Raw genomic sequence first — 24,421 nt, forward strand, 5'->3', positions numbered from 1 at the left:
TGTATTTTATCCAACAAATTTCTTCATAAATGCATACAGATTCGCAGTCTATAGTTATAATGTTTCTTTCAATATAACAAAGTCTTTAAGGGATGAAATCAATTTTTATGTTATTCCTGCTTCCCACAATCAATGCAAAACATTTTTATTTGGCATAAAGATCCACAGTCTATTTATAACTAGTAACTTTTTATATTTTAGAATAGTTTTCTATTACTTTCAAATAGTATTCGAAATCGTATTCATATAAATTTCAGTGTTCAGTGATCGGGGCATTATATGTTCCAGTCGAAACTGAAAAGTGTTGCGGTCTACGAAAGGGAACTCGTGAGTTTCGTAGAAATCGTAAAATCAGCCAGAGAACATAGTTATACCTACAGAGTGGTCAAGGCGGTAGTCCAAAACCGAAGTGACTTCTTTAACTAGCCTTTGCTTATGATTCTGTCCCTTCCTCAAAAATCCGACGAATGATTAGCGATTATACCTTCGAAATGGTATATCGGAGCGTCGTACAAATAACTAGGCGGCGGCGGTCGGTACGTTCAAACGAGCTAACAAGTAAGGAAACTACAACCGGAACAAAATAAAGTCATTGTCCATAATTGTCGTCGCATCCGGAAGATGACGATAGATTGGCCACGGTTCGACCCGAAAACTCGTTCAACTATTCCGAGTGACGTGAGGGGATATTCTGGTTTTTCATTCTCCAAAAATCAAAGTTTTCGCATCTTCTTTAAGTACAAGTGATGCAAAATAACTGTTTGTGTAAAAAGTATTCGTACGGCCTTTAAAATAGAATAACTTTTTTAAAATTGTACCAAACGACCTGATTTTTTATAATCAATTAGAAGCATTGGTGTACGAAATGATATGCAAAAAAAAGATTTCCCAAAAATTATAATTTACAAGGTTACGTGCAAAAATAAAAAAGGCATTTTTTAAAACTATTTTATTTGGGCTCTCAAGTGTTACACACATGCTGAAAATTTCATATTGCGTATAAATTATAATTTCTGGAAAATGTTTTTTGCATATCATTTCGCAAACCAATGCTTCTAATTGATTATAAAAAATCAGGGCGTTTGGTAGAATTATGAAAATGTTATTCTGTTTTAAAGGGAGTACGAATACTTTTTACACGCACTGTATGTAAATGTTGAAAACCCTTGGAAATGTTAGTGGTGCTATTGTTACCGCCAAGAAGCGAAGTGTACTGTGCTGGGCTTGCATCGAGTCTTGAAAACTGCTATGGAATAGTGTTTTTATATTCAGGACCACACAGGTAGCTCGCGCGCATTAAATTTTGCATACGGAATCCAGAACAATCAACGGTAATACTATATTCAATTTTTATACTGAATATTAAGCAGCATCGTATCTTATTACCAACAACTACTTTAGCCCTTATTCAAATCTGATACCCACACAGATAATTCCGGAGCAATGAATCCGACTATCCACCGACTTACCGGTGCAACTTCTAACCTGGCTAATTTTTCAATTACAACTTTTCAGTGCACAGATCTGATCTGTCAGATTTATGAATTGAATTTGCAGTTTTGCAAAAAACTGCATTTTTTGCAGAATTGCACAGTTTAAAGTAACTTTAAATTACCTTGAAACTTCCTAATGGATTCTTATAGTTTACTAAAAGCAGTTTTATGCAATACAGCAATAATTGGATTGTGTAACAAAAGCTCTGAGGTTTTAGAATGAATGTCAACAAAAAAATGAATAGTCTTGACCCGTGCACTAGATGATTAATATTAATATACCCATTCCCAACGATTTTTTGAATATGTGGATACGAAATTGGTATAATCCCTCATACGATACTTAAATGTTTAACTAATAACGTAGATTATATATACTATATGTATATAATCCATAACTCATCTCCAAAAATTGAAATTTTCTTTCTTTAAAACTATTACAATCATCAAATTATCATCTCTTGTACAAACCCCATGTAAGTCGAAGTTTCTCTTACTCGAAGAGTTCGATAAGTCGAAACCTCTTTAACACGAAGATTTAAATTCTTCCCTTGAGATTCGAGTTATCAAGGTTCGACTGTATTAAAATTAATGTCTCCTAAACTAATGGATTTTGCATATAGGAATGTTGATAATTCTTTTATGGGGAATAATAAACTACATAGATTGGTGAGTAAAAAATTGAAAGTGACTTTCATATGTTCTCTACTCCTCCACGTACAAACATTTCTCGATTCGAATGATTCACTTCAAATGGGACAATCTCTACACAAAAAAGTGAATAAAAATTAAACGCTGCTCAATGCTCAAAAATCCCACAAAAACAAAATAACTTTAATTAATAAAAACGAGACTGGAATGTTAAAATGTATCACAGTGACTTTGTCAGCCGAAATAGCTCAGTTGGGAGAGCGTTAGACTGAAGATCTAAATGTCCCCGGTTCAATCCCGGGTTTCGGCAATTCATTTTTTTCATAGTGATTATCGTCACTTCGATTTATTTTTGCATTCTAAAAGTGAAATGTATCTTTATCGAATACATTACAATAAAAATTAACATCTGATCTTGATCAAATAATAGTGTCAACTTTTCCTAAAATTTAGAATTATTGCAGACTGTTTCCGCCATTTTCTTCCAGTCATTTTACATTTTCTATTAATTAGTTAATTCAACTAACGATAAGTAGATTTTTCACTTTATTGTGTCATAATATACACGCTGGCGTAAAATAAATCCAGCACAAATAAGTTCGCGTTGAACGTGTGCTTTATAAAGTGTTGAAGAAGCGACTATCATTTTTGTACATATAATTAATCGTACTTGATAGACCTCGTCGACTCAACATTAATCATTACTAGACTGCGGGGATCTTTACGCAAAGTAAAAATTTTCTGAGGTAATTAAACAAAATTAAACAGAAGTTAAATACAAATTGTGCCGCGTTAAATTAAATACAAGAGTGCCGTGCTACGGGAAAGGTTGAAAATGGTGTGTTATGGGGATTTGAAGGACAGAAGTTCGACTACATTATAAGTTAGCAAGCGCTGAACAATTCGCCGCTGGCACGATTGTTCTGGTTAAAAGTACGGAAAGTACCAAAGGTTTTTAAGCGGAGGATTATCGTTCCGCTACTTAGGAAGAATTTTGGGACGATGGCGAGGCGATCCCGAAATCCAAGACGGCTGCGTCTGAAGGGAATGACAGAGATCGGGTTGCTCCAGACCACCGTCATGCTTGCCGCAAACTTTATCCTACCTGTTTTCGCTAATTGAGCGAGTAAAGATGTAACTGGACCTTACGCCCCTGAGGTATTTGCACCCTTTTTGTAGATACGATCCGTTCTTTTCCCAAGATAAGTTTACGATAGACCGCGTTCCTTGTTGCAGACGCCTCGTCTGATCAGTTTAAGAATGTTGGAAAAGATTCGCCAGCTACACTCTCGCGATGCTGCGAGATATTGAATCTGTTCGAACGCATATTAGCGAGGCAGTCTCATGTAGACGCGCAGTGCACTACGGGCTGGGAACCCGCTTTTTCTGGCCGAAACTATCGTAACGTTGTTTCAACATTTAATGTTATATATTTAGACTGCGGATCTTTATGCATTTACAGCAAAATTGAGTAGATGAAGTTCAAAACAGTTGGACAATTCGAAAAATTGAAGATGTCAATGTATGATTCCTCCTCTATTCAAATCAGCAGGGGAAGAAATAACATTCAATTTCGTTCGCATTGAACACAACATGAAGCAGGGCCCGCTCTAGGGGGGGGGGACAACCCGGGCATCTGCCCGGGGCGCCATTTTGGCTGTAAGTGTGAGAAAAATATTGATGTGTTAAATACCCAATTAATAGAAAATTTCACATATCGATTTTTTCGTTCGCTAAAAATTTACAGTGCGTAGCGTATTTATATTGTTTAGGTCTAAAAGCTAAAAATATTTACACTATTATTGAAAAATTAATGTAGAATTTGTAAAGGACGCTGCTTGAACTTTTGAACATTACTTCTCTGAACAGAACGCGAGCAGAGCGCTGCTTCAAGTTGTGTTTGAAGTTTGAACATGCATAGACTTGCTTATTTCCTCTTTTAAATTTAAAAAATGTAATAAAATAGTTTGCAGAACTGAAAGTAAGAAGAAAATGTTTTTCGTGATTTTAACGTAGTTGATGTTATCTTCTTTTATTTTCAAAATAATAGTAATTTAAGTGTTTGTGCAATAATACACATTTTTAATAGTATTTAAAAATGTAAACAATTATACGGTTAACAATTTGTGGTATGTCATGTTATATGTTTCTTTCTAAATATATGCTCTTTTATTAAAATTTAAACAAAATGATTTGATTTTTATTTACAATAATAAATATGTACCGTTATTTTAAAAAAATATTTATTCTTAAGGGGCGGCAATGTCTTTTTGTCCGGGGCGACGTAACCGCTAGAGCGGGCCCTGCATGAAGAAATAAGTATTACAGTTCACAGTATTTGAATGAAGAAAAAAACTGAACTAAAGATGTAATGTAGCAATGCTAAAATTAATCTTCGAAGCTAATTTTTATAATTTCTTAGAGTTTGAACAATTATTTAACCCCTTGCCTTATGATCTCGTATCTGACTCGTGTCAAATGTATGTTAATAATTACCTTTGAACCGAAATAATATTTTATTTTGGTTTTATTAATACACAGACTATTGGAGAACATATAGGCTTCCATTTTTCATCAATGTTCTCCTTTCTTAGGAAATTACGACCTACAAAAGAAGTTGTAATCACTGAAACCGTAAGATAAATCATAGGGAAAATCTCGGACGAATGAAAATCTTTACTCCGAAAAATTGTATTGGGTTGTCAAATAAGTTCGTTCGGTTTTTATGATTTATTCCACTCTAAAAAACCGAACGAACTTATTTGCCAACCCAATACTTTGGCCAGCTTCTGGGCGTCTTTGCACACCGCGCGACGCGACGGAAGCGAACGCGTTAATGTTAACTAAACGAAGCACAGGGGCTATTGCATTGTAGTCTAGCGGGTAGGCCAGCCACGTGGAGCGGTTTTACCTCTCGAGTGCAGCATCCAATCCCCGGAACGTTTAAAGTCGTCCCGGATCATTACGAGCGGTACTGCCGGTAATGACTGTGCGGTTCTATACGGCCGATTGTGTAGATTGGAGGCGCCGGGTCACCTGTTGCGCTAGCCGTGTACGTTTAGCCGGGCTTGGTTAGCTGGCCTACACCCCAGAAGTGGTGGGGCACGTAGCCGTGATCCGATTGGTCGTGCGGCACGTGCTGCACGAGAGTGCCTCGCTCCGAAAACGCATAAATCCGCCGGCATTGTACCACTCTACTTCAGAACCACCCCGACGGTCGATCCGGCGCGTGTGTACGGAACCCCTTTCGAAGAAGAGACGTTTTAACCTCTCGAGCGAGATAGAGCAAGGATACCGCACGCATCACCTCCGCAGAGAAGAGACAGCCGTACGTTTCGTAATATTCGTGAATCGGTTACAAGTGGAAATTCAGTGGAGGTACCTCTCACAGAGGACAACAGAAATACTCGTTAAGAAAAAACCCGACGAGGGTGCGCACTCTGTGTCACCGATCTTCGCAAGCTGGTCGATCCGGCATGGAGCTCCAGGAGATGTTTCGTTACGGATACATGTTCCCGCCCAGGGAGGAGGAAGTGGTGTCCTGCACGTACTTGGACCTGCCGAACTACCCGTACTCGAAGGCCAAGACGAACCTGCCTCCGGTGAGCACGTTCACGGTGCCCCAGTGCATCGTCTACGACAGTAACTGCAGCGACGGCTGGCACACGCCGAGTCCGACGGCGAGTTTGCGTTCGGTCAGCCCTGCGACGACCCTGTCGATATCCTCGGAGCCCGACACCGTCAGCACCCCGGTTACCTATCGGCTACTGGGCTCGGTGGACGATCTAGGGAAACGATATTCGACCAAGAGGAATCTGTCGGCGATCGGATCGCAGACGATGCAGACCGGCGCCATCGATCTCGCCGAGGGTGGCAACAGCATGGACGCGGACACCGACGGCACCGTCGACGCCGAGGGCGAGCCCGACCTCGAGAAAACCTCGCAGTCGCGTCGGGACAGTGTCATCAGCAACTCGAGCAGTGTTTCCGACCGGATCGTGGACGGTGACAGCGAGGATGACGTCGAGATGAGCGACGGCCCCGACCACCTGCGATCCGACGCCGTCGAGATCGACGGCAACCGGGACGTCGTCCGAAGACGGGGCAAGTACGTCAGCTCGACCATCGTCAGGAAACGCAGGCTCGCCGCGAACGCCAGAGAACGGAGACGCATGCAGAATCTGAACAAAGCGTTCGACAGGCTCAGAGCCTATCTGCCGTCCCTAGGCAACGACAGACAACTGTCCAAGTACGAGACCCTTCAGATGGCACAGTCCTACATCACCGCTCTCTACGACCTGCTACAATGAAAATCGTGGAACGTTTTTCTTAGAGAATTTTCTGTGCGAACGCGCGCGTTACTGCTTCCTCGCGTAGATAGGACATTGAGAATTTTGTTGAACGTGGAAATGCGAGAGTATCGAACGAATAAACTGCGATCGGTTGTACTTAGGAGGTATGTGATCTACAGATTAAGATTGTTTCATTCAGCGGATGTGCTTCACTTTCATTTTTTTCTCTGTAAATATCGTCGAGCTTTTCGTTATTCCCGGTTCTAGCGTAAGCGTGATGGAGGTTTCGTTTTTAGCGTAATTTTTTTATCGCCTGCGGAAGAAGACTATTTATACAATTTTTGTAAATAACGGAAATGTACATATTGTAAACTAGCGACGTTTAGATGCGTAAGTTTTAGAGCATGATTTAGTATTGTAATGGAGCTCGAACAAAAAGTCATGTACTTATAATTTATTAACGTGCTCCCCTCCGGAACTGGAGCACCATGTGTTAAATAATAAAATTATTTTATACAGTCTTGAAATAATATCTTATGCTTGCCTGTGTAACAGGAACAACCCTGCGAACCTGTTGCTCCTCGATCCTGTATCTTCTTTCAAGTACTCGCGTGTTTAATTTTGTTGACATTTTCGCGAACCGAGCGAAGTTTCTTTTGCAATTGCCGATATCGAATTCGTAGTACGAGACAAAGTATAATTTGGGACGAAGGGAAAACAGCATCATCATCGGTGGTCTGGTTGTCATACGAAACCCATGCGACGCGTCGGTGCCCGGTTTCATTGCAATTTGAGAACTAGCAGCGTCCTTCCTTCGACGATGACCCTTCCTTCGCCCTCTTTCTCTTCTTCTTTTCCACCTTCATCTTCGGTATTGGCATCGCGTCGAACTTTCCTTATTTAATTAATAGTCGTTCGAGCTTAACCGAGTCGATTAAAACTGGCTGCACGTCTCCCGAATTGTAGGAAATTACGATTAACGCGCTCGCTACCATCTTCAGGGTTAAATCATTTGAATCAACGGGTTGTTTTAAATGCTTGCTGGGAAAGACAATCATTTTACAATAGGAACAGTAAAATGATCATTTTACAATCAGAACATTAAAATAATTATTTTAAATACAATAATCATTTGGAACAATGAGTTATTTTAAATACTTGCTGGGTAAAAAAATCATTTTACAATAGGAACAGTAAAATGATCATTTTACAATAAGAACATTAAAATAATTATTTTAAATACAATAATCATTTGGAACAATGAATTATTTTAAATACTTGCTGGGTAAAAAAATCATTTTACAATAGGAACAGTAAAATTATCATTTTACAATCAGAACATTAAAATAATTATTTTAAATACAATAATCATTTGGAACAATGAGTTATTTTAAATACTTGCTGGGTAAAATAATAATTTCACAATAAGAACAGTAAAATAATCATTTTACAATAAGAACACTAAAATAATTATTTTAAACACAATAATCATTTGGAACAATGAGTTATTTTAAATACATGCCGGGTAAAATAATCATTTTACAATAAGAACAGTATAATAATTATTTTAAATACAATAATCATTTGAAATAATGAGTTATTTTAAATACTTGCTGGGTAAAACAATTATTTTACAATAATAGTATTTTAAATAGTATTTTAAATAGTAGTTTAAATAGTAAATAGTAAAGAATTCTATTATTTATTTTAAAGTATATGCATATTTTCTACATTCGCAAAATGTATAATTACAATGATAGACACTTGATTGGTTTGATTAAATAATTCTTACAGGGGTAGTATAACAAAAGTACAGGAATATCACAAATATATTATTTTGAAGTAGCTTGTAGCATCGTCTAAACATAAGTATAGACATATTGTTTGATTTTCAAATATCAAACAAATGATCGTAGGTATGGCAAAGATAAAAGGAAGAGAAAACAGCTTCACCCTTCCCGATCATCGTTATAATAGTTAAAGTAAACTTTGCTGGTCGTATCCTTACGTGCGACCTGAGTCACAGTTGCACGGAAAGTGCAAAATCTTCCAGGGATGCCGAAGGGGAACAATTGGATTCGACTGCGCAACGAAGAATAGAAAAATACATAAACCGCGGCTTGTATTCACAAAAATTACTAGAAATATCTACTCGATAACTCTTTTTTTCGTCAGCTTTGGACCGTGTTAGAATATTCTTTAGCATTTGTATATATACATAACTATAGCACCCCGTGTTAGAATATTTTTTAGCATTTGTATGTATACACAAATACGGTGAAGCATATAACTATAGCACACCAGTAAAATTTTCACGTTTTTTCAACATTTACGAAACCGACAAAATTATGACTTAAACCCCCCCTAATTTCACACACATGGACTACAATATATTTCATTTAGAACAAAATCGACGATGGTGCCTGCAAAAAGTGATCGATTTGGCATTGGAATGACCCTTTGTCAAGGTATTTGTATGAATATGAATAAATAATCTATAACCTAAATAAGAACAAATTTTTATTCATATTCAATGACGACAAAATAAAAGTAATACAAAACATAGGTACATATATGTTAAAATAATATCATAAAAACATTCAGCATATTTTATAAAGTAATTTTTCTCGTTTTTTCATTTGCAAACACATCTATTATATCGTCATAATTTAATGTTTTGGCAACATCTTTTTCAATTGATATTATAGACATGTTTGTTCATCGCTCTTGTCCAATAGAAGAACGAAGGTACGATTTTACAATTTTTAATTTGCTAAACAAACATTTGCAGGGAGCTGTTGTTACAGGCATTGTTATGAAAATCCTTAATTCTATGTCTAGATTTGGATACGTGTTTTGTAATGAGAGTTCGTGATTTTTTTGCAAGATTTGAAAAGCGTCCAAGCGACCCTTAACCGGATCGGTATTCTTTGTTTTGCGCCCCAAACCCACGCCCTCGTTACGGCACTGATTATGATACAAGTTTCTAAAATGAAGAATTTTAATAATGTGTGGAAACTTCCTTTCTTGCATATTAAATAATCTTTTTTAAATTTCTTCGCTTATTGTATTCCAGGATTTAATAATAGCTTCTTTCAGCTGCGGAACGTTTGGGAACTGTTGTGTACACGTATCCACACACATATATACTTACACACTCAAGAATAATTCGTTGAACAATCATGTGGACGATTTTAATCGAATAATTTCTGCCAGAGTAGTAACGTGATTCCCTTCTTCCACGTTCCCAGGAATAATGTCTCGAGCAAAGGTGGACCACGAGAATCTTTACACGTTCGATAAAAATCATGCGACATCTTTCTTCGCTAGTTAATAGATGGAGAATCAGGCTGACCCGGTCCAGTCCGTTCCAGCCGGATGAAAAAGAAAAATGGCAAGAGAGCAAAAGAAAGAGGAAGAAATGAAGAGAAAAGGAAAGAAAAAGGACAAGGAGGGAATCTCGTAGACGAAAGGACGTAAATATTGTTGAATGCAATTAATTCTTCAGGAGACTACCGCCTCCACTTTGTCAAAAGGGGCCCCCTTGACAAAGAGGAGGAATCTGGATCCGCAAGCAGTGACCAGTGGCCACTGTCATCAAAATACTCGAAAGGGTTGGGGGATGGTGGTTGCGTGGAGGGAGCTCTGACCAGAAGTGGGAACGGGCTGAAGTAAAATGGAGGATGAAAGACAAACGCCGCCGCGTCGTCGTTGTCTGATCGTGGAGATTGCTTTATTTGAGTCCGTTTAGCGTGGAGATCTCGAAAACCTGCTGAATATTTTGTCGTCGACCCGCCACCACATCGAAACTCCTATCTTCGCCGGGGAAACACACGGGACAGAGGCGTAACGCTTTAAACATCGAAATAATGTAATCTGCCGACTGGAATCAAGCGATAAATATAATCGACCGGCTGAAATTTGTCGGTGGCGAGCATTCGGCTGTTTATGTCCACCGCACCTGTGCTGCCGGTCCGTATCAAGATCGATTTTAACTTTTAACCGGTCGGAGTAGGCGATGATGCTGCGGATACGCATCCTCTGCGAATTTTTCTTCGTCTCGTGGCATTAGGAAGAACCATGGAGACCACTTCCCTTTATAAATTCACCAAATCGTTCAACGAATTACGGGCTGCGGTGCGTAACTACAGCGTCACTCGTATTTCGAAGATTTTTAAACTTTCGAAGAGTAATTGTGGAAATCCATCGTGATAAATAACGACATTTCACCCTCGATTCCATTTTGTAAACACGTGTTCTACCATTTTGTCCCCTTTTCATGGACGTAAGAAACAGAATAATGCCTATTGAGGCATAGAAGTCGAGAAACCGCAGCGTGGTTTGCAAAATTTTCTCACCAAGTTTGACGATTTAGAAAAGTAAGACTAAAAAATGTTTGACCCGTACAGATAAAGGTCTTCAGTGGTCGCTAAACACATTACATGTCTTATAGCTTTGTCGCGGCTGAAAATAGGTATTTTTAGTTTTATTGTTACTCTATAATTTTTATAGTTACAAATTGTAGTTTACCGGAACATACTTCTCTCATGGATTGTCAGATTTGTATTGATATGGTTTTGTACAGTGCCTTATAGTATTGTCACGGAGTATAGTCGCAGTTACCGTGTACGTTGCGAGTTGTTGAATATTCTGGTCGAGGATGATAGAAGAGGCCGAGCTCTTGAATAAACCATGGGAACACAACTTTTAAATTGTCCCAACAAAGGTGGTCCGAATTGCGCTAGTTTGTCACGTGACGAGTGAGCTCAATCGAATGTCGTTGACGGAACACGACTGATTTATGTGCACCAGGCACCAGGCCGCGCTTCGTAATTCCCGTGTAGCGAGCGAATCGCATAAAATAGCGAGCGAGCGCTTCCCCCTTCAGGCTCGATTTTTATCTGATCTTACATTTTAATTGATATGTCGACGAGACCGAGCGGAAACGGGACAGTAGGGCCAAGATGAATATAAATATCGATTGTCAATTCCATACAAAGCATCGCAGAGCTTTAAAGAGGTAGACTCGTTTTTCCAGAATTGCACGGGTGCGGGATGCACCTTCTCATTTCTCGATATTGCGAACATGGGGTTTTCCAGCAGCCAAACGCGCTAGATAAAAGATCAGTAACAAAAGATCGATATCGCGTGGAAATATTGGATTGGCAAGAAAGTAATTTCGGTGTTTGAAGGCGGAATAAAACCAAATTTATTTATTCAAGCGATGAACTTTAATCAATACAGTATTTTCTTATTTATTCTTTTTGGCAAAATATCACCGAACAAAAGGAAAAATATCTTATTCGTTAAATTTTAATGCTTGAATAAAACAATTGGGCTCTATTTCACCTTAAAATACCCAAATTACTTTCTTGCCAACGCAATACAATACAATTTTGCTTTCCGTTTGTACAGAGTGTCAAGAAATTATGTGTAAAAACAGTTACAGCGTGTGATTCACACACCTTAGGATAGGCAAAGATCTGTTAACAGACTTTAAATTAAAGCTGAAATATTGCAGAGTATAGGAAAAATAGAGAGATCATGGTGCGAACGTTTTTTAACTTTGTAAATCTGTGTTAAGCTTGCAGAATTACAAGAAAATTGTATTTCAAAATTGTGGTGGCAAAATTTCCCTACCACCTGAGGATTTTGCAAACAATCGATGTTTGTGAAAAAGAACTAATGAAATCATCGCTTTCTTCGTTGAGGTGACGGTATATTGCTCTTTGTTGTAGTTATATTATTACAAAATACTGAGCGTGCTAACACATTTTTTTTTCGACTACGATCCGACGACAAACTGCAAGTCAAACGTAGCCACAATGCGACTTTTCGTATACAACTAAAAAAGAAGAAATCGTATTATGAAAAATCACGAACATGGGTTGCAGCCTGGGTGGGGTGATAGTTCCGTCCTTATTCCATCGTCCCGATCAAAGGAAGGAGATCCTTTACCAATTTATGAGCTCGACGCTGAGCCCACAGGGTCATCAAATCTCTCACAATGGGCGGTCGTGTTTTTCGTTGCCTTCGTCAGGATCGACCACACTTTCTACCTGCGTTTATAAGCCGGAAGCACTCGCAACACCACGCACCTAGGCACGGAGCCTTTAAAAAGATGCTACATCTAGTCAGCGTAATTTGCATTATTCGGGAATATACAGCTGCGCGTGTAGCTATTTTCATAAAGCTGCGACACCTACATGCTGCCAAATATTGCAAACGCCTCGTAAACGTAAAAATAGGACTTTTGAGGGCGATTGCATCTTTCATGATGCCTTTGATTACTGAAAACCCTCATCTTTGCATGAATGAGAAATAAGTAGGTGCATCCTGCACCCTTGCAATCCTAGAAACGAGACTACCCCGTTAAAACGGTACGTTTTCAATCCCTGAAATCGAGAACACTTTCGGGAACATTTTGGTTCGTTGCGTATAAAACAGAATGTTCATTACTGGGAACGTTGGCTTCCTTCGAAAATTTGTAGGTACAGTTAACACACTGCCGAAGGACGAGGATAAACAAAATGAAGGGTCGTTGGAAGTATTATCGCTGTTTGATTAAACGAGATTAATGCCCCCGGGGGTTGTTTCAAGTGGCGTGCAAAAACTAAAAGTAAGCTCGTGTCGCGTGTGTCGAACTCTGCCCCTTTCTTTCCCCCTTTTTTAACTTTCCCATCCGGTTCTCTCGGCATCACCCCCGTACCCACGCTCGACATCGAGCGACCCTCTTCGACGTGTTTTCAAACCCGTGCAACCTCTTTCAAGAGCGAAAACCCTTCGATTACATTAAGCGGATTTCATTCGATCGTGGACCGGCCGAGCAAACAAATCGGTTGAACGGACGCGTTTCGTCTCGTTTCGCGTACGATTGTGTGCCGGTGGCATTGTGTCGTGGTGCCGCCGGAGAATAGAACTACCTTTCCGAAAGTTTTGATTTATAACGATGCGCCAGCGTCGATTCGAATCAACAGATCCATTTCTTTCTCCTCGTACTAGAAATGTTGATCCTTCGCATCCTTTCCAGATTATACAAATACACTCCTCGACAAAATGATAGCGCGCATATTAGCGTGGACTTTAATTTATCGAACTTTGAATTTTTTTTTGAAGAATTTTGGATTAATCGAACTACGGGAAAACGTGCCGCATGGAGCTTGACAATTTCTTATTTTTTGAGCAATAACTTCATTTAGTTTACAATAATATAAAAAAAAAATATTCAATCCTGTCTAACCGTTACAAAAAATAATACAAATTATCTGCTTTTGTAATAAAATTATAATATATATTACATATATGTATAGGGTAAACTGTACTGTTGCTGGCAGTGCAGTAGTTATTGGCACTTTTGATTTAAACGGCAAATATTAAGAATTCCTGGTATAGAAAATCATTTTATATTGCTTGTTATTTATATTTCAAAGCAACGTTGTAAGTTTTCATAACAGAGTTCCACGTATAACTGTTAGCAACGCTGGTACATCCAGTAAGACCGACGGATGACCACAGTGCAGTGTAAATAGTGTTTTATTAAATTTATTAATTTCGGACTGTACTACAGATGTAATAAGTGCGTATATGTTTATAAAACAATAAATAGCCTGTCTAACGTTTACTTCTTACTGTGTATTTGTCTTGCGATTGTTATTCACTGAATATATTTTATAATAAAAGATTTATGACTCGTAAAACTGTTTTATTTTGCTGAAAAATCTCTATTATCTTATAATAATAGCAAGTGAAGCTCGTTGAAACATTTCAAAAAAAGATGGAAAGATTTTTACTACGATTTTGGCTTAGGGTGCCAATCATTGTACAGTTTACGCTACTTAATTACTAATTATTAATTATTAATCCCTTGCCCTACGATTTATTTTACGGTTTGAGTGATTAGAACTTTCTTTGTAGTTCGTAATTTGCTAAAAAAGAAGAAAATTTATATCTATTATATGCCTACATGTTCTCCAATAACTATACATTAACGAAACTCAAAATAGAATTTCATCTCGATTTAAAGAAAATCAATAACATATATATTTACTAGACTCTGGTCAGAGTCTTCATCACGAGTCTGACACGAAATTGTAGGGCAAGAGGTTAGTTACATATTAAAATCGATTCGTACAATTTCATAAAGATTCATTGTAAAAATGTCTCTTGGTACTCACATTCTCTCCCCCTTGAGGACAACACGACACGTTGCTCTCGATCTCAGTATCGATGTTGTCTTTGGTCGTCAAGGTAGGCTGCCTCAAAATATTTAATATCCTTAGGGCTCTGTAACAGAAAGAATAACTTCATTTAATCTCAATAGGAATTAGATAATTAAAGTTGAATATTTATTAATTGTTAATTAATGGTAAGAATAAAGATGTTCAATAACACAGTATAGTTTGAAATTTAATTTGTACTCACGGTCTTCTCCCGCTTCACGAAAGTCCGTCATGATGCTACGTCACGCTTTCGATTGATTTCAATCGATTGACCCTTTTCCCTCGGAATCTGTAATAAAAAGACCAAATTTATTCACTTCAATCGGCGAACAGTCAGAAACTAAATCACAATCAATAAATGAATAATTCAAGTTGACTATAAAGTCGAAATTCATTTTAACGGAAATTAAATAACGACACGAATTCAAAGCCAATTAATCGTCACGAAACAAGAGTAAATTAGAATTAATAGGGAATAAATAATTCACAACTTGAATATTTATTAATTATTCATTAAGGGCTTGAAATAAAATGTTGAATAACACAGTTTCATTTAAAAGATAATTTGTACTTACGCTCGCGTCCTCTCCTGCTTCAAGAAAGTCCGCCATGACGCTACGTCACGATTCGATTCTCGAAAGCATCGATCTCGCTACCAAGATGCTCTTTCAAACGTTCATTCTTTTCCCGCGGAATCTGTCACAAAACAAGATCAAATTATCGCTAGTAGGTAACACGACTCAAGAATAAATTTAAATCAATAAAAAATAAATAACTCGCTTAAATACATAATAAATTTTTGGAAAATTGAGGTAAATAATCTTGATTTCCATCAAATAACGAAACACGGAAACGGTACTCACCATGTAACGGCTCCTGCTTTGCATCGTATATTTTCTGCGTCTCTATTGTGGGTGTGGGATCTGATCCAGGCTAGGATTTTGTGTGGGGGCAGCACTATACCGGAATACATTTTAAAAATTTTCATTACAGACTCAAATAAAAAAATTGTAAAATTAGTATTTACTGGTTTTTATTAATGGTAAGAATATTTTCGGTGTTTGGTATTAGATGAGCTCTTAAATACAAATATACAGAAGTATTTTGCATTTCATTACATGCCAAGGTATGCGTCAACCGGTTTATGTTCTCAATTAATGAGTACAATGATGTAACAATCGAATACAATGTCCAAATACATTTTGCATTCGATAAAAAATAAATTACAAATTGATAATGTACTGTATTACTTTATTATATACATATGTGTATTATTGTATGTAGTATCACAGACGAGGTATAAAAGTAGCAACTAATAGAATTGTTAAATCTTTAATGCTTAGGTAGCTAAATATATTTTTCAGTACAAAAAAGTGGTAATTCCGAAAGGCTTTTTAAAACTTATCCCTAACATGTTCCAGTAGCTTTTCTCTTTCTACATATGCCCCTTCTAAATCGACTATCTATCGTACTAGCATATATTGGAAATTTTGTCTTATAATCGTCTAATTTCAAAGCCTCTACTATATTTTTATTTATTGCTAATTCACTTGAACTTTTTGTCAAGATATCGTAAAAAGAAGTAAAGCTATTACCAATCTTCTTGCTCTTCATGGTTTCTATTTCTGCTGCACATTTGTATAGAAAATTATTAATTTCATGATCATTACTAAAGTTACAAAATATACACAAATACACTTGTTATACATTCATTTTTCAGAATCAAATCATATAAATTTTTTAAAATTCTGCGGGGTGCTCAAGGAACCCCATTTCATCTACCCAATAGTAGATACGTTACTGTTTTTCCGCGCAGCGCCTCTAGCGGCCATCCATCGTATCAAAAAAGTTGGGCTCAATCGAAGCACTGCCCAGCACTGCCTCAGGGCCCCGCTACATCATCCTAATGTATTGTAGTCTGATATTGGTCTGATTCATAGACATATAGAGATAGACTGCGCGGCCTGAACGAAGCGCTGAAGTCCACAATGGCGGCGTGCGAGAGAGAGAGAGCATTAGCCGGGGTCCATAGCGCTCTCTTTCTATATGATGTGTCGACACATCAATTAGAAAGAGAGCGCTATGGACCCCGGCTAATGCTCTCTCTCTCACTCTTTGTACCGCGCGCCGCCATTGTGGGCTTCAACTCGCCCATAAGACGGCGCAGTCTATCTCTATATGTCTATGGTCTGATTGTAATTGTAGATACGTTAGTGTTTTGGCCGCGCATGCGCGTGAACAGTTGCAGCATGTCGCAGCACTGCTTCCGTTTCCGTCTTGTGACTCACCCCCGACTCCGCAGAATCATGCACAATGCTCCTTTTAGTCCTTTTGTTCTTTAGTCCGTGATCTTTACCCGATGTAACCAATCGAAGGCATTGAAAAACGCAATAATATTTGTATATTAGCGTCCGGACTTTTATGCAATTATGGCTTCTGAAAATTTTCAAAAAATGCTGAGAAATAAAATACGACAGAATTCAGTACGATTTTAATTTATCTCAGATCTAAAAAGGCTAGTACTACGGACAATAAGATTTTATTTGATTCGAGTTTCCTACAAAAATTGTAAATTGCATAAACATCCGCAATCAATATAATTTACGAACGGGCTAAGACACCGAAGCTATCGAAGTTTCGTAATCTATATAGTCAATTAGTCCGTGGCTCAGCGCTATTTTTCTCTGTCTCTGTCATTGGCCACGAGAACAGCAACGTCGCAATAACAAATCGTCAACCAATGAAGACACGCGAAGGAATTTTACTTCCCTCTTCATCGTCGCGTTTCGCTTCCTGAATTGCGCGACGCTACGGAGAAATACTGTAAACACGTTTTTCTTGCTGTCATCCAATGAGACGCACGTCAAAAACAAAATAATTGTTTTCTATTCACTTGGAGTTAGATCACCTACGTGATATCCATAAGTGCTGGATGACACAATTTCTGCAACTTCTTAGTAATGATAAATAAACCCACAAAGAAAACATATTGCAGCTACTGCCCATATGTCTAATATTACCTAAGTTAATTATGACTGACTTAAATATACATAAAATAATACATGTATATGTATCTCATTCCGTTACTTTTATAGTACATTACAATGAAATATATAGAAAATTGAATTATTTGGTATTTAGCGCCCTCTTCCTTCTTAACTCATTTAGATGGCGCTAAGGAGATGTTATGAAACACAAATTCGAGTATCCTATCTATTCCTTGTCAATTGTAACTTCTCCTCAGATTGATTCTCTTCGGTTTCGCTGATCTCGAGTACTCAAAATCCTCTTTAAGATATTTCTTATTGCCTTTATTCACCTGGAAAAGGGTAGTTCTACAGTTGTACGTGCATTTATGTAAGTTAAAGAACAAATATCTTCAATAACTATTCAATTAGTCCTCGTTTTCGAAACAACTGGAACCGTCGCACAGAGTATAACATTTTCATAGATTTCAGCCATCGTGGTCTCATTACATGACCTTAACCTTAGAAATAATAGACTATACTTAAAATATACGAGTTTTATACGAATCTCGAATGATCGACAGAATTTCTAAGTATTTAACAACTATAAATTGTGATATCAGACGGTATATTTAGTAAAAGGCGCCATTTGATAGTGAACTGCCAACAGCAGCTCTAAAGTTACATGTTACGTGCCTTGTCTTCGTATTCCACTCCGCCTGACCCTATAAAATCGACAATTCCGAAGAAAAATATTTTCAAGTATCATTCACGACGGAATAAATTCGTTTTTGCGACTTAAATATCAATATTTTACCATCGCAAATGTTTCTCAACGTGTGAATAATAATAATGTTAGTCATAGATATAGCACAAGGGATATAGCGGAAATTTGTTTAAACGTATTTTTAATATGACCTTGTTTCTCGGTTAAAACAAATTTTAGGTTATTTTATATTAATAGTACCAACTAAATACGTTACTAATAGTTGCTGATATAAGTAACATATAATTATTTATCATTTATGAGATATTTAACACATATCTTTTAGAAAGATACAAATGTGGGCCCTTTGAAAAAGTATCACAAGCTGTTTCTTCTAAAATATGTAAACTTCAGTTTTTCAATTAAATAACAAAAAAAAATCTACTAATAGCTACTGATATATAAGTAACCTACATATAATTATTTATCATTTATCAGATATTTAACTCATTACATCTTTTAGAAAAAGAAAAGAGAAAAATATATCCTTAGAAAAAGCATCACAAGCTGTTTCTTTTAAAATCATAGCATATGTAAACTTCAGTTTTTCAATTAAATAACAAAGAAAAATCTACTAATAGTTACTGATATGAGTAACATATAATTATTTATGATTTATGAGACATCTGACACATTGTATCCTTTAAAAAGATAACAAACGTGGGTCCTTAGAAAAAGTATCACAAGCTGTGTCTTCTAAAATCATAGCATATGTAAACTTTCAATTAAATTAAAAACAGAGGAATACAGGATCATTCAGTGTACAAGAAATTTTTTAGGTTGATTGTGAAGTATACAAAATGGGGTCCTTTTCAATTTTATTTAAATGGAGTAATAAATTCATATTGAAATTAAAAGTATACAATGCTTTTGTAAAATATTTGTTCCATTTTGCATAATTAAGAAATTATAATGATTACAACTTTGATTACAATTATTCAATTACAACAATAAGTATGTTTAAAAGCAAGTATTCAACCCTTTGCACTCAGAGCTACTTTAACATGAAAATTAAACATTTCTTCTGAATAATTCTAGAATAATTCAATTTTATATAATTTTTTTCATTTTATGGATATGAAATTGATATAACACCTTATACAATACTTAAATGTTTAGTAATCGATTAGATACCAACATATTTAATAGTCTAAACAATATTTTGAATAATAGTATAGCAATTTTTAGTGGTGACTCTGGAGTCACTAAGTCATTAAGATAATTTAGATTTTTTTATAAGCTGTGAATAGACAGTTTTAGCATTTCTCGGGTCTTCAACATAAGGAAAGTATAAGTTGCTACATTAATACATTAGTAATTGCTTCATTAAGATCTGTTTGGAATTCTTTTTAAGATAAAGATAGCTCATTTCTCTAATTGATTAATCTTACAGAAAATGAGCAATTTTCGTTGGTTATAATTTATTGCATTTTCAATACAATTGATCAATATAAATCAGTGATTTAGAATAATTATTGGAAATCATGTGACTTACCATACTCTTCTGAACAAGCTTTATAGTTAAATATTGAACTAACTTTTTAATCAAAATTGTTAATATTGTTTCAGTATATTTTGATATTAGAGACATAGTCATAGAACTGATTACTTATTAGATATAAGCTACATTAGAATGTAGAAGTGAAAAGAAATGTTCTATAAAATTATTCTTATAACCCTTTGCACTCTGAGCTATTTCAACTCGAAAAATAAACATTTCTTCCAACCTAAAATATTTCTAATAATTAAATGATTTTTTAAATTTGATGGATACGAAATTGATCTAATACCTCATATAATGCTTAAATGTTTAATAATTGATTAGATACCAACATATTTAATAGTCTAAACAATATTCTGAATAATAGTATAGCAATTTTTAGTGGCGCCTCAGAGTCACCACTCAAGTGCTAAGGGTTAATAGGAAAAGTGGTAGTTTCCCAACTTCTAATGAATGTGGGGGAAGAAATTTTATTTACATTTGCAAAAGACAACACAAATACTATGAATTCTAGTACATATTAATTGAAGGGTGAACTTCTGAAAACCGATCATGTCTGATTTGACTGAAATTTTGCAAGTAGCTTGATTTTACATACAAAAATCTAGGACCCAATTAAAGTTTTTATCTTTTTAGTGTTACTCCTTGTAATTCTGAAAACTTCTATGCTTCGATTTCGCTGAAATTCTGAAAACAGGTTCTTCAAAAGTTCGGATCATAATTTTCGTTTTTAATTAAAAACGAGACTATCTTCAAACTTTCAGCTAAATCAGTCCTGACCTGTTTTCAGAAGTTTCGCCTAGTTAAATGTAACAGCAATGTATTCGTGCCATGTTTTGCACAAAATATTCAATCGATGCAGTTTTAAGTCCATTGATATCAATTGATAAGGTATTGATGTGCATAGATTAGAAAAAAGTGAAAAACTTCTAATGACTATGGTTATTAAAATTTCAGAAAGGTATTGTATGAGTCAAAAAATAGAAAAACCAATATTGTCAGGTCAACGCATAAAGACCAGAAAAAGAGGTACGCTTCAGAAATAATAACATAGTTTTAAATAACATTTAAGAGCACGAGTAAAGAAAAAGTTAACTTTCAGATGAAAAAGAAAAGTATGATCCAAACGGATTTCGAGATGCTATTATACTGGGTTTGGAAAAAGCTGGTAACGACCTAGATGCGATTTCGAAGTACTTGGATGCAGCTGGTTCAAAATTAGATTACCGCCGGTACGGAGAAGACCTATTTGACATTTTAATAGCTGGGGGTCTTTTGGTTCCCGGCGGTTTTATTATTCAAGATGGTGACAAACCTGTCAAAACTACTGCTTGCGTCTTCGATCAACCAGAAGATATGGAATCAATGCGGAACTTTGAACAAGTAAGTTAATCTTTACAACCGGACTGCGGATCTTTAAACATACAGTGACTCCTGCTAATATTTGAACACTCTTAAGAAGACCATAACTGTTTTAATGTTGGACCGCATGATTTGAACTTTTTCAATTAGTTCACTACAAGTTGTGAAAAGAAATTTTTTCAAGAATTGCAATTGGTCGGATTTGTGTAGAAAATACTAAAAGTTGCATTTTACAACTTCTTAAGGGGGTATTCTCTAGTCTAGACTCATTTTTCTGGTCTGTTTAGGGAATTTTTTACAAAACATATATAAGTTTTTTAATATCAGCATTTTGCATACATATTTATTTGTGTTCTACGAATGTTCACAATTTTTTTAAAGTGAAAATGATCAAAACTGACGGAGTTACATGTCGTTGAACAAGGTTCGTTTAAAAAGTGTCCTACTGGCTGACACGATTCGATCATTCTGCTTATCTGAAATGATAAAATCAAAAGGATTCTCGATTAGTATAATTGTGATTATGGTGTGAACCAGAATGAAAAGAAAGTGAAAATTTACAAAATGGCGGCACTTTGAATTTTGAATATCGATTTTCCTGGTTTTTTCATGTTTATCGAGTTAAAAAAAAATAAAGAAATTTTTTTCTATCATTCTGGTTCAGACGATAACGGCACATCCACTGAAGGTGTACGTCAAATTTGAAGTAAATCGGTCGACTAGAGTTTGAGATATCATGTCAGCCATGTAAAACAACATTGTTTCGAGAAAAACGCGTTTAAAGTTTCTCACACCAGTTATATGAGAATGGCATACTTACGACTAGTCTGCTAACCAAGGTCCATACAATGGTCCTTTCTCGTGTTCAAAAAAGTCCTGTCTACTTTACAGAAAATGCAAAAAATAGAATAGAATACTCCCTTAATGTTAACATAAACATCCGCAGTCTATTCATAACATACCTTTATACAATGTTGAATGTAATTTGATTTGTAGGTATTCGTCAAACTTATGCGACGCTATAAATATTTGGAAAAAATGTTTGAAGATGAAATGAAAAAAGTATTGGTCTTTATGAAGGGATTTTCTACTACAGAAAGAATAAAATTAGCCAGAATGACAGCTTTGTGGATTTCTAATGGTTCTGTACCACCGTCGGTTCTATCAGTTTTAATCAATGAACATCTTGTGAAGGATAATTTAGCACTAGACTTTTTACTAGAAGTCTTTGTTACTTGGAGGGATGAGAAGGGCTTATCTAGTTTAATGACTGCTTTGAAACGAGGCAACATTGAAAGAAGGTACAAAAACGTTTTGAGAAGTCTGCTATTATATTATACTGTAAAGTCCCAATCTAAGTCAATACTCGGTTCTGTGTTGTGACACAAATCGGGATCGAATACTATTTTTTGTGGCCGCGGAGAGGCCTCGGTCACCGAGACGTAGAAGCATTGCGACTTTACTGTACAATGTAAACCTTGAATGCATATCTTATATGATTGTTTTGTTCTAATGAAATTGTACCTCCCAAGGTTAATGGAATTTGTACCACCCAATAAACGAACAGAGGAGTATTTTCGATCTGTATTCGAAGCAGTTGGTCTCGCAGATATTGTAAAATTACATAAAGCTCAAGCAAGTCAGGAAGCAAAACGAGATTTACAACAACTTCTATTGGACGATCTAGCCGATAATCGCCCAATGAAAGATATCATAATTGATCTCAAAGAAATGGCACAAAGAAATGGCATTCCTGAACATGAAGTGATTGGTCTGGTAAGTGTGGCTTTATTATTAATTGTTATACGTTCACATTTCACAGTTTACCTACCAAAAATTTTCTAATAGGAGTTTTCACGACTGTGCTGTTTCAAAATTGTTTAAAAGAACTAGTTAAATATTCTGTAACAGTTCAGAAGCTTTTTAACGAATCATGTTTCTGAAACTCTACGAATGCAAACCCTTAAAATTGAATGATTACACGAGCTATACTATTCTCATAACTAGTAATTAATTACTGTTACTTAATAATAGTTTTGTAATTATATTGATATCGATTTAAATTTATAGATTTGGGGTGTTGTAATGGGTCAAGCCGAATGGAACAAAAAGGAAGAACTGGTAGCTGATCAAGCACTGAAACATTTAAAAGTATACACTTCACTGTTTGATGCTTTCACAGTCACTGCCAGATCTGAGCTAGCACTTATTCTCAAAATTCAGGAATTCTGTTATGAAAATATGAACTTCATGAAAGTCTTCCAAAAAATTGTTTTACTATTTTATAAAAGTAAGTGATATGAAAACATAAATGTATTTATACAGGTTTCCTGAAAATTTCTTTATTTTAATCATGAATTTCCATTTAGCTGATGTAATATCGGAAGAAGTGATTTTAAAGTGGTACAAGGAAGGCCATTCTGTCAAAGGAAAACTGCTTTTCCTACACCAAATGAAAAAATTCGTAGAGTGGTTACAGATAGCCGAAGAAGAATCTGAATCAGGAGAAGAGGAAGATGGAGAAGAAGAAGAAGAAAAGCAACAAAAGTATTTGATTTTAATTCATAACAGGCTCTACGAGAAAGCTATTTTTTGAATCTGTAGAGTATCTCTGCTTCTTGCACACATACAGTGACTCCCATTCATATTCGGACGCTCTAAAGAGAATGATAACTTTTTTAATATTGGAGAGAAGTAAGGAGAAGAAAGTAGCTATCTCGTGGATCTTATCGTGTTAAGATTTCGTCTTGCTTATTTCATTAACCACATTTCTTTCGTGTTTCAGGATAACATAACCTTCATTATCGGAATCTAACTTTTGGACTTCATCCAAAATTTAAAAAATGAATTAGGCATAAACTACAATTGGATTGTACTGACAAATAGAAATTTTGAAAAACCAAAGTTTGTATTATTGCGAGGCACAGTATGACGAAGTACATAAAACTTTTTAATTGTTAATAAACAGGAATCGACATTACCGGCATCCAATTAGTGTGGGAGATAAAATGTAAATTTGCAATGTCCTTAAATTGTATTACTTTAAGAAGAAATATTTTGTGTTACATTTTTATAATACCGCAACAAAATATATACAGAATAACAAAAAAAGTAATTGAAGAATAGATCTTTATCCCTGTGTGTGCATAATTTTTAGACCCTCTTTCTTTG

General features: G+C 36.0%; 2 protein-coding genes, 1 long non-coding RNA gene and 1 other non-coding gene across 4 annotated transcripts; 3 read left to right on the forward strand and 1 right to left on the reverse strand.

Moving 5' to 3' along the window:
• The first annotated feature begins 2,381 nt into the window (after positions 1 to 2,381).
• On the forward strand, positions 2,382 to 2,454 carry Trnaf-gaa (transfer RNA phenylalanine (anticodon GAA)). The gene has a single exon. It is a non-coding gene; the product is annotated as a tRNA-Phe (tRNA).
• Positions 2,455 to 5,352: 2,898 nt separating this feature from the next.
• Ato (atonal) lies at positions 5,353 to 6,958 on the forward strand. The gene has a single exon (XM_076440519.1). It carries the CDS (start codon positions 5,621 to 5,623, stop codon positions 6,452 to 6,454), a length of 834 nt encoding a protein of 277 aa, XP_076296634.1. The 5' UTR covers positions 5,353 to 5,620; the 3' UTR covers positions 6,455 to 6,958.
• A 7,096-nt stretch (positions 6,959 to 14,054) lies between these two features.
• LOC143217163 (uncharacterized) lies at positions 14,055 to 16,527 on the reverse strand. The gene is made up of 5 exons (XR_013010745.1): positions 16,251 to 16,527; positions 15,519 to 15,612; positions 15,231 to 15,351; positions 14,858 to 14,944; positions 14,055 to 14,719 (listed from the first exon to the last, which is right to left on the reverse strand). It is a non-coding gene; the product is annotated as an uncharacterized LOC143217163 (long non-coding RNA).
• Positions 16,528 to 17,852: 1,325 nt separating this feature from the next.
• Kra (basic leucine zipper and W2 domain-containing protein kra) lies at positions 17,853 to 24,365 on the forward strand. Its single transcript, XM_076441676.1, has 8 exons — positions 17,853 to 18,012; positions 20,846 to 20,917; positions 20,991 to 21,271; positions 22,247 to 22,551; positions 22,783 to 23,026; positions 23,321 to 23,540; positions 23,620 to 23,797; positions 24,036 to 24,365. Exons 2-8 carry the CDS (start codon positions 20,857 to 20,859, stop codon positions 24,043 to 24,045), a joined length of 1,299 nt encoding a protein of 432 aa, XP_076297791.1. The 5' UTR covers positions 17,853 to 18,012; positions 20,846 to 20,856; the 3' UTR covers positions 24,046 to 24,365.
• The last annotated feature ends 56 nt before the right edge of the window (positions 24,366 to 24,421 follow it).

This window comes from Lasioglossum baleicum, chromosome 16, assembly GCF_051020765.1.
Source record: "Lasioglossum baleicum chromosome 16, iyLasBale1, whole genome shotgun sequence".
NCBI classification, from domain to species: domain Eukaryota; kingdom Metazoa; phylum Arthropoda; class Insecta; order Hymenoptera; family Halictidae; genus Lasioglossum; species Lasioglossum baleicum.

What these genes read in the sequence shown, in the direction of transcription:
- Ato (XM_076440519.1), top strand. Translation starts at nt 5,621, where the DNA reads ATGGAGCTCCAGGAGATGTTTCGTTACGGATACATGTTCCCGCCCAGG.
- Kra (XM_076441676.1), top strand. Translation starts at nt 20,857, where the DNA reads ATGAGTCAAAAAATAGAAAAACCAATATTGTCAGGTCAACGCATAAAG. An exon ending in CAATGCGGAACTTTGAACAA is followed by an intron (nt 21,272 to 22,246) that starts GTAAGTTAATCT and finishes TTTGATTTGTAG; the next exon opens with GTATTCGTCAAACTTATGCG. An exon ending in TGTTTTACTATTTTATAAAA is followed by an intron (nt 23,541 to 23,619) that starts GTAAGTGATATG and finishes ATTTCCATTTAG; the next exon opens with CTGATGTAATATCGGAAGAA.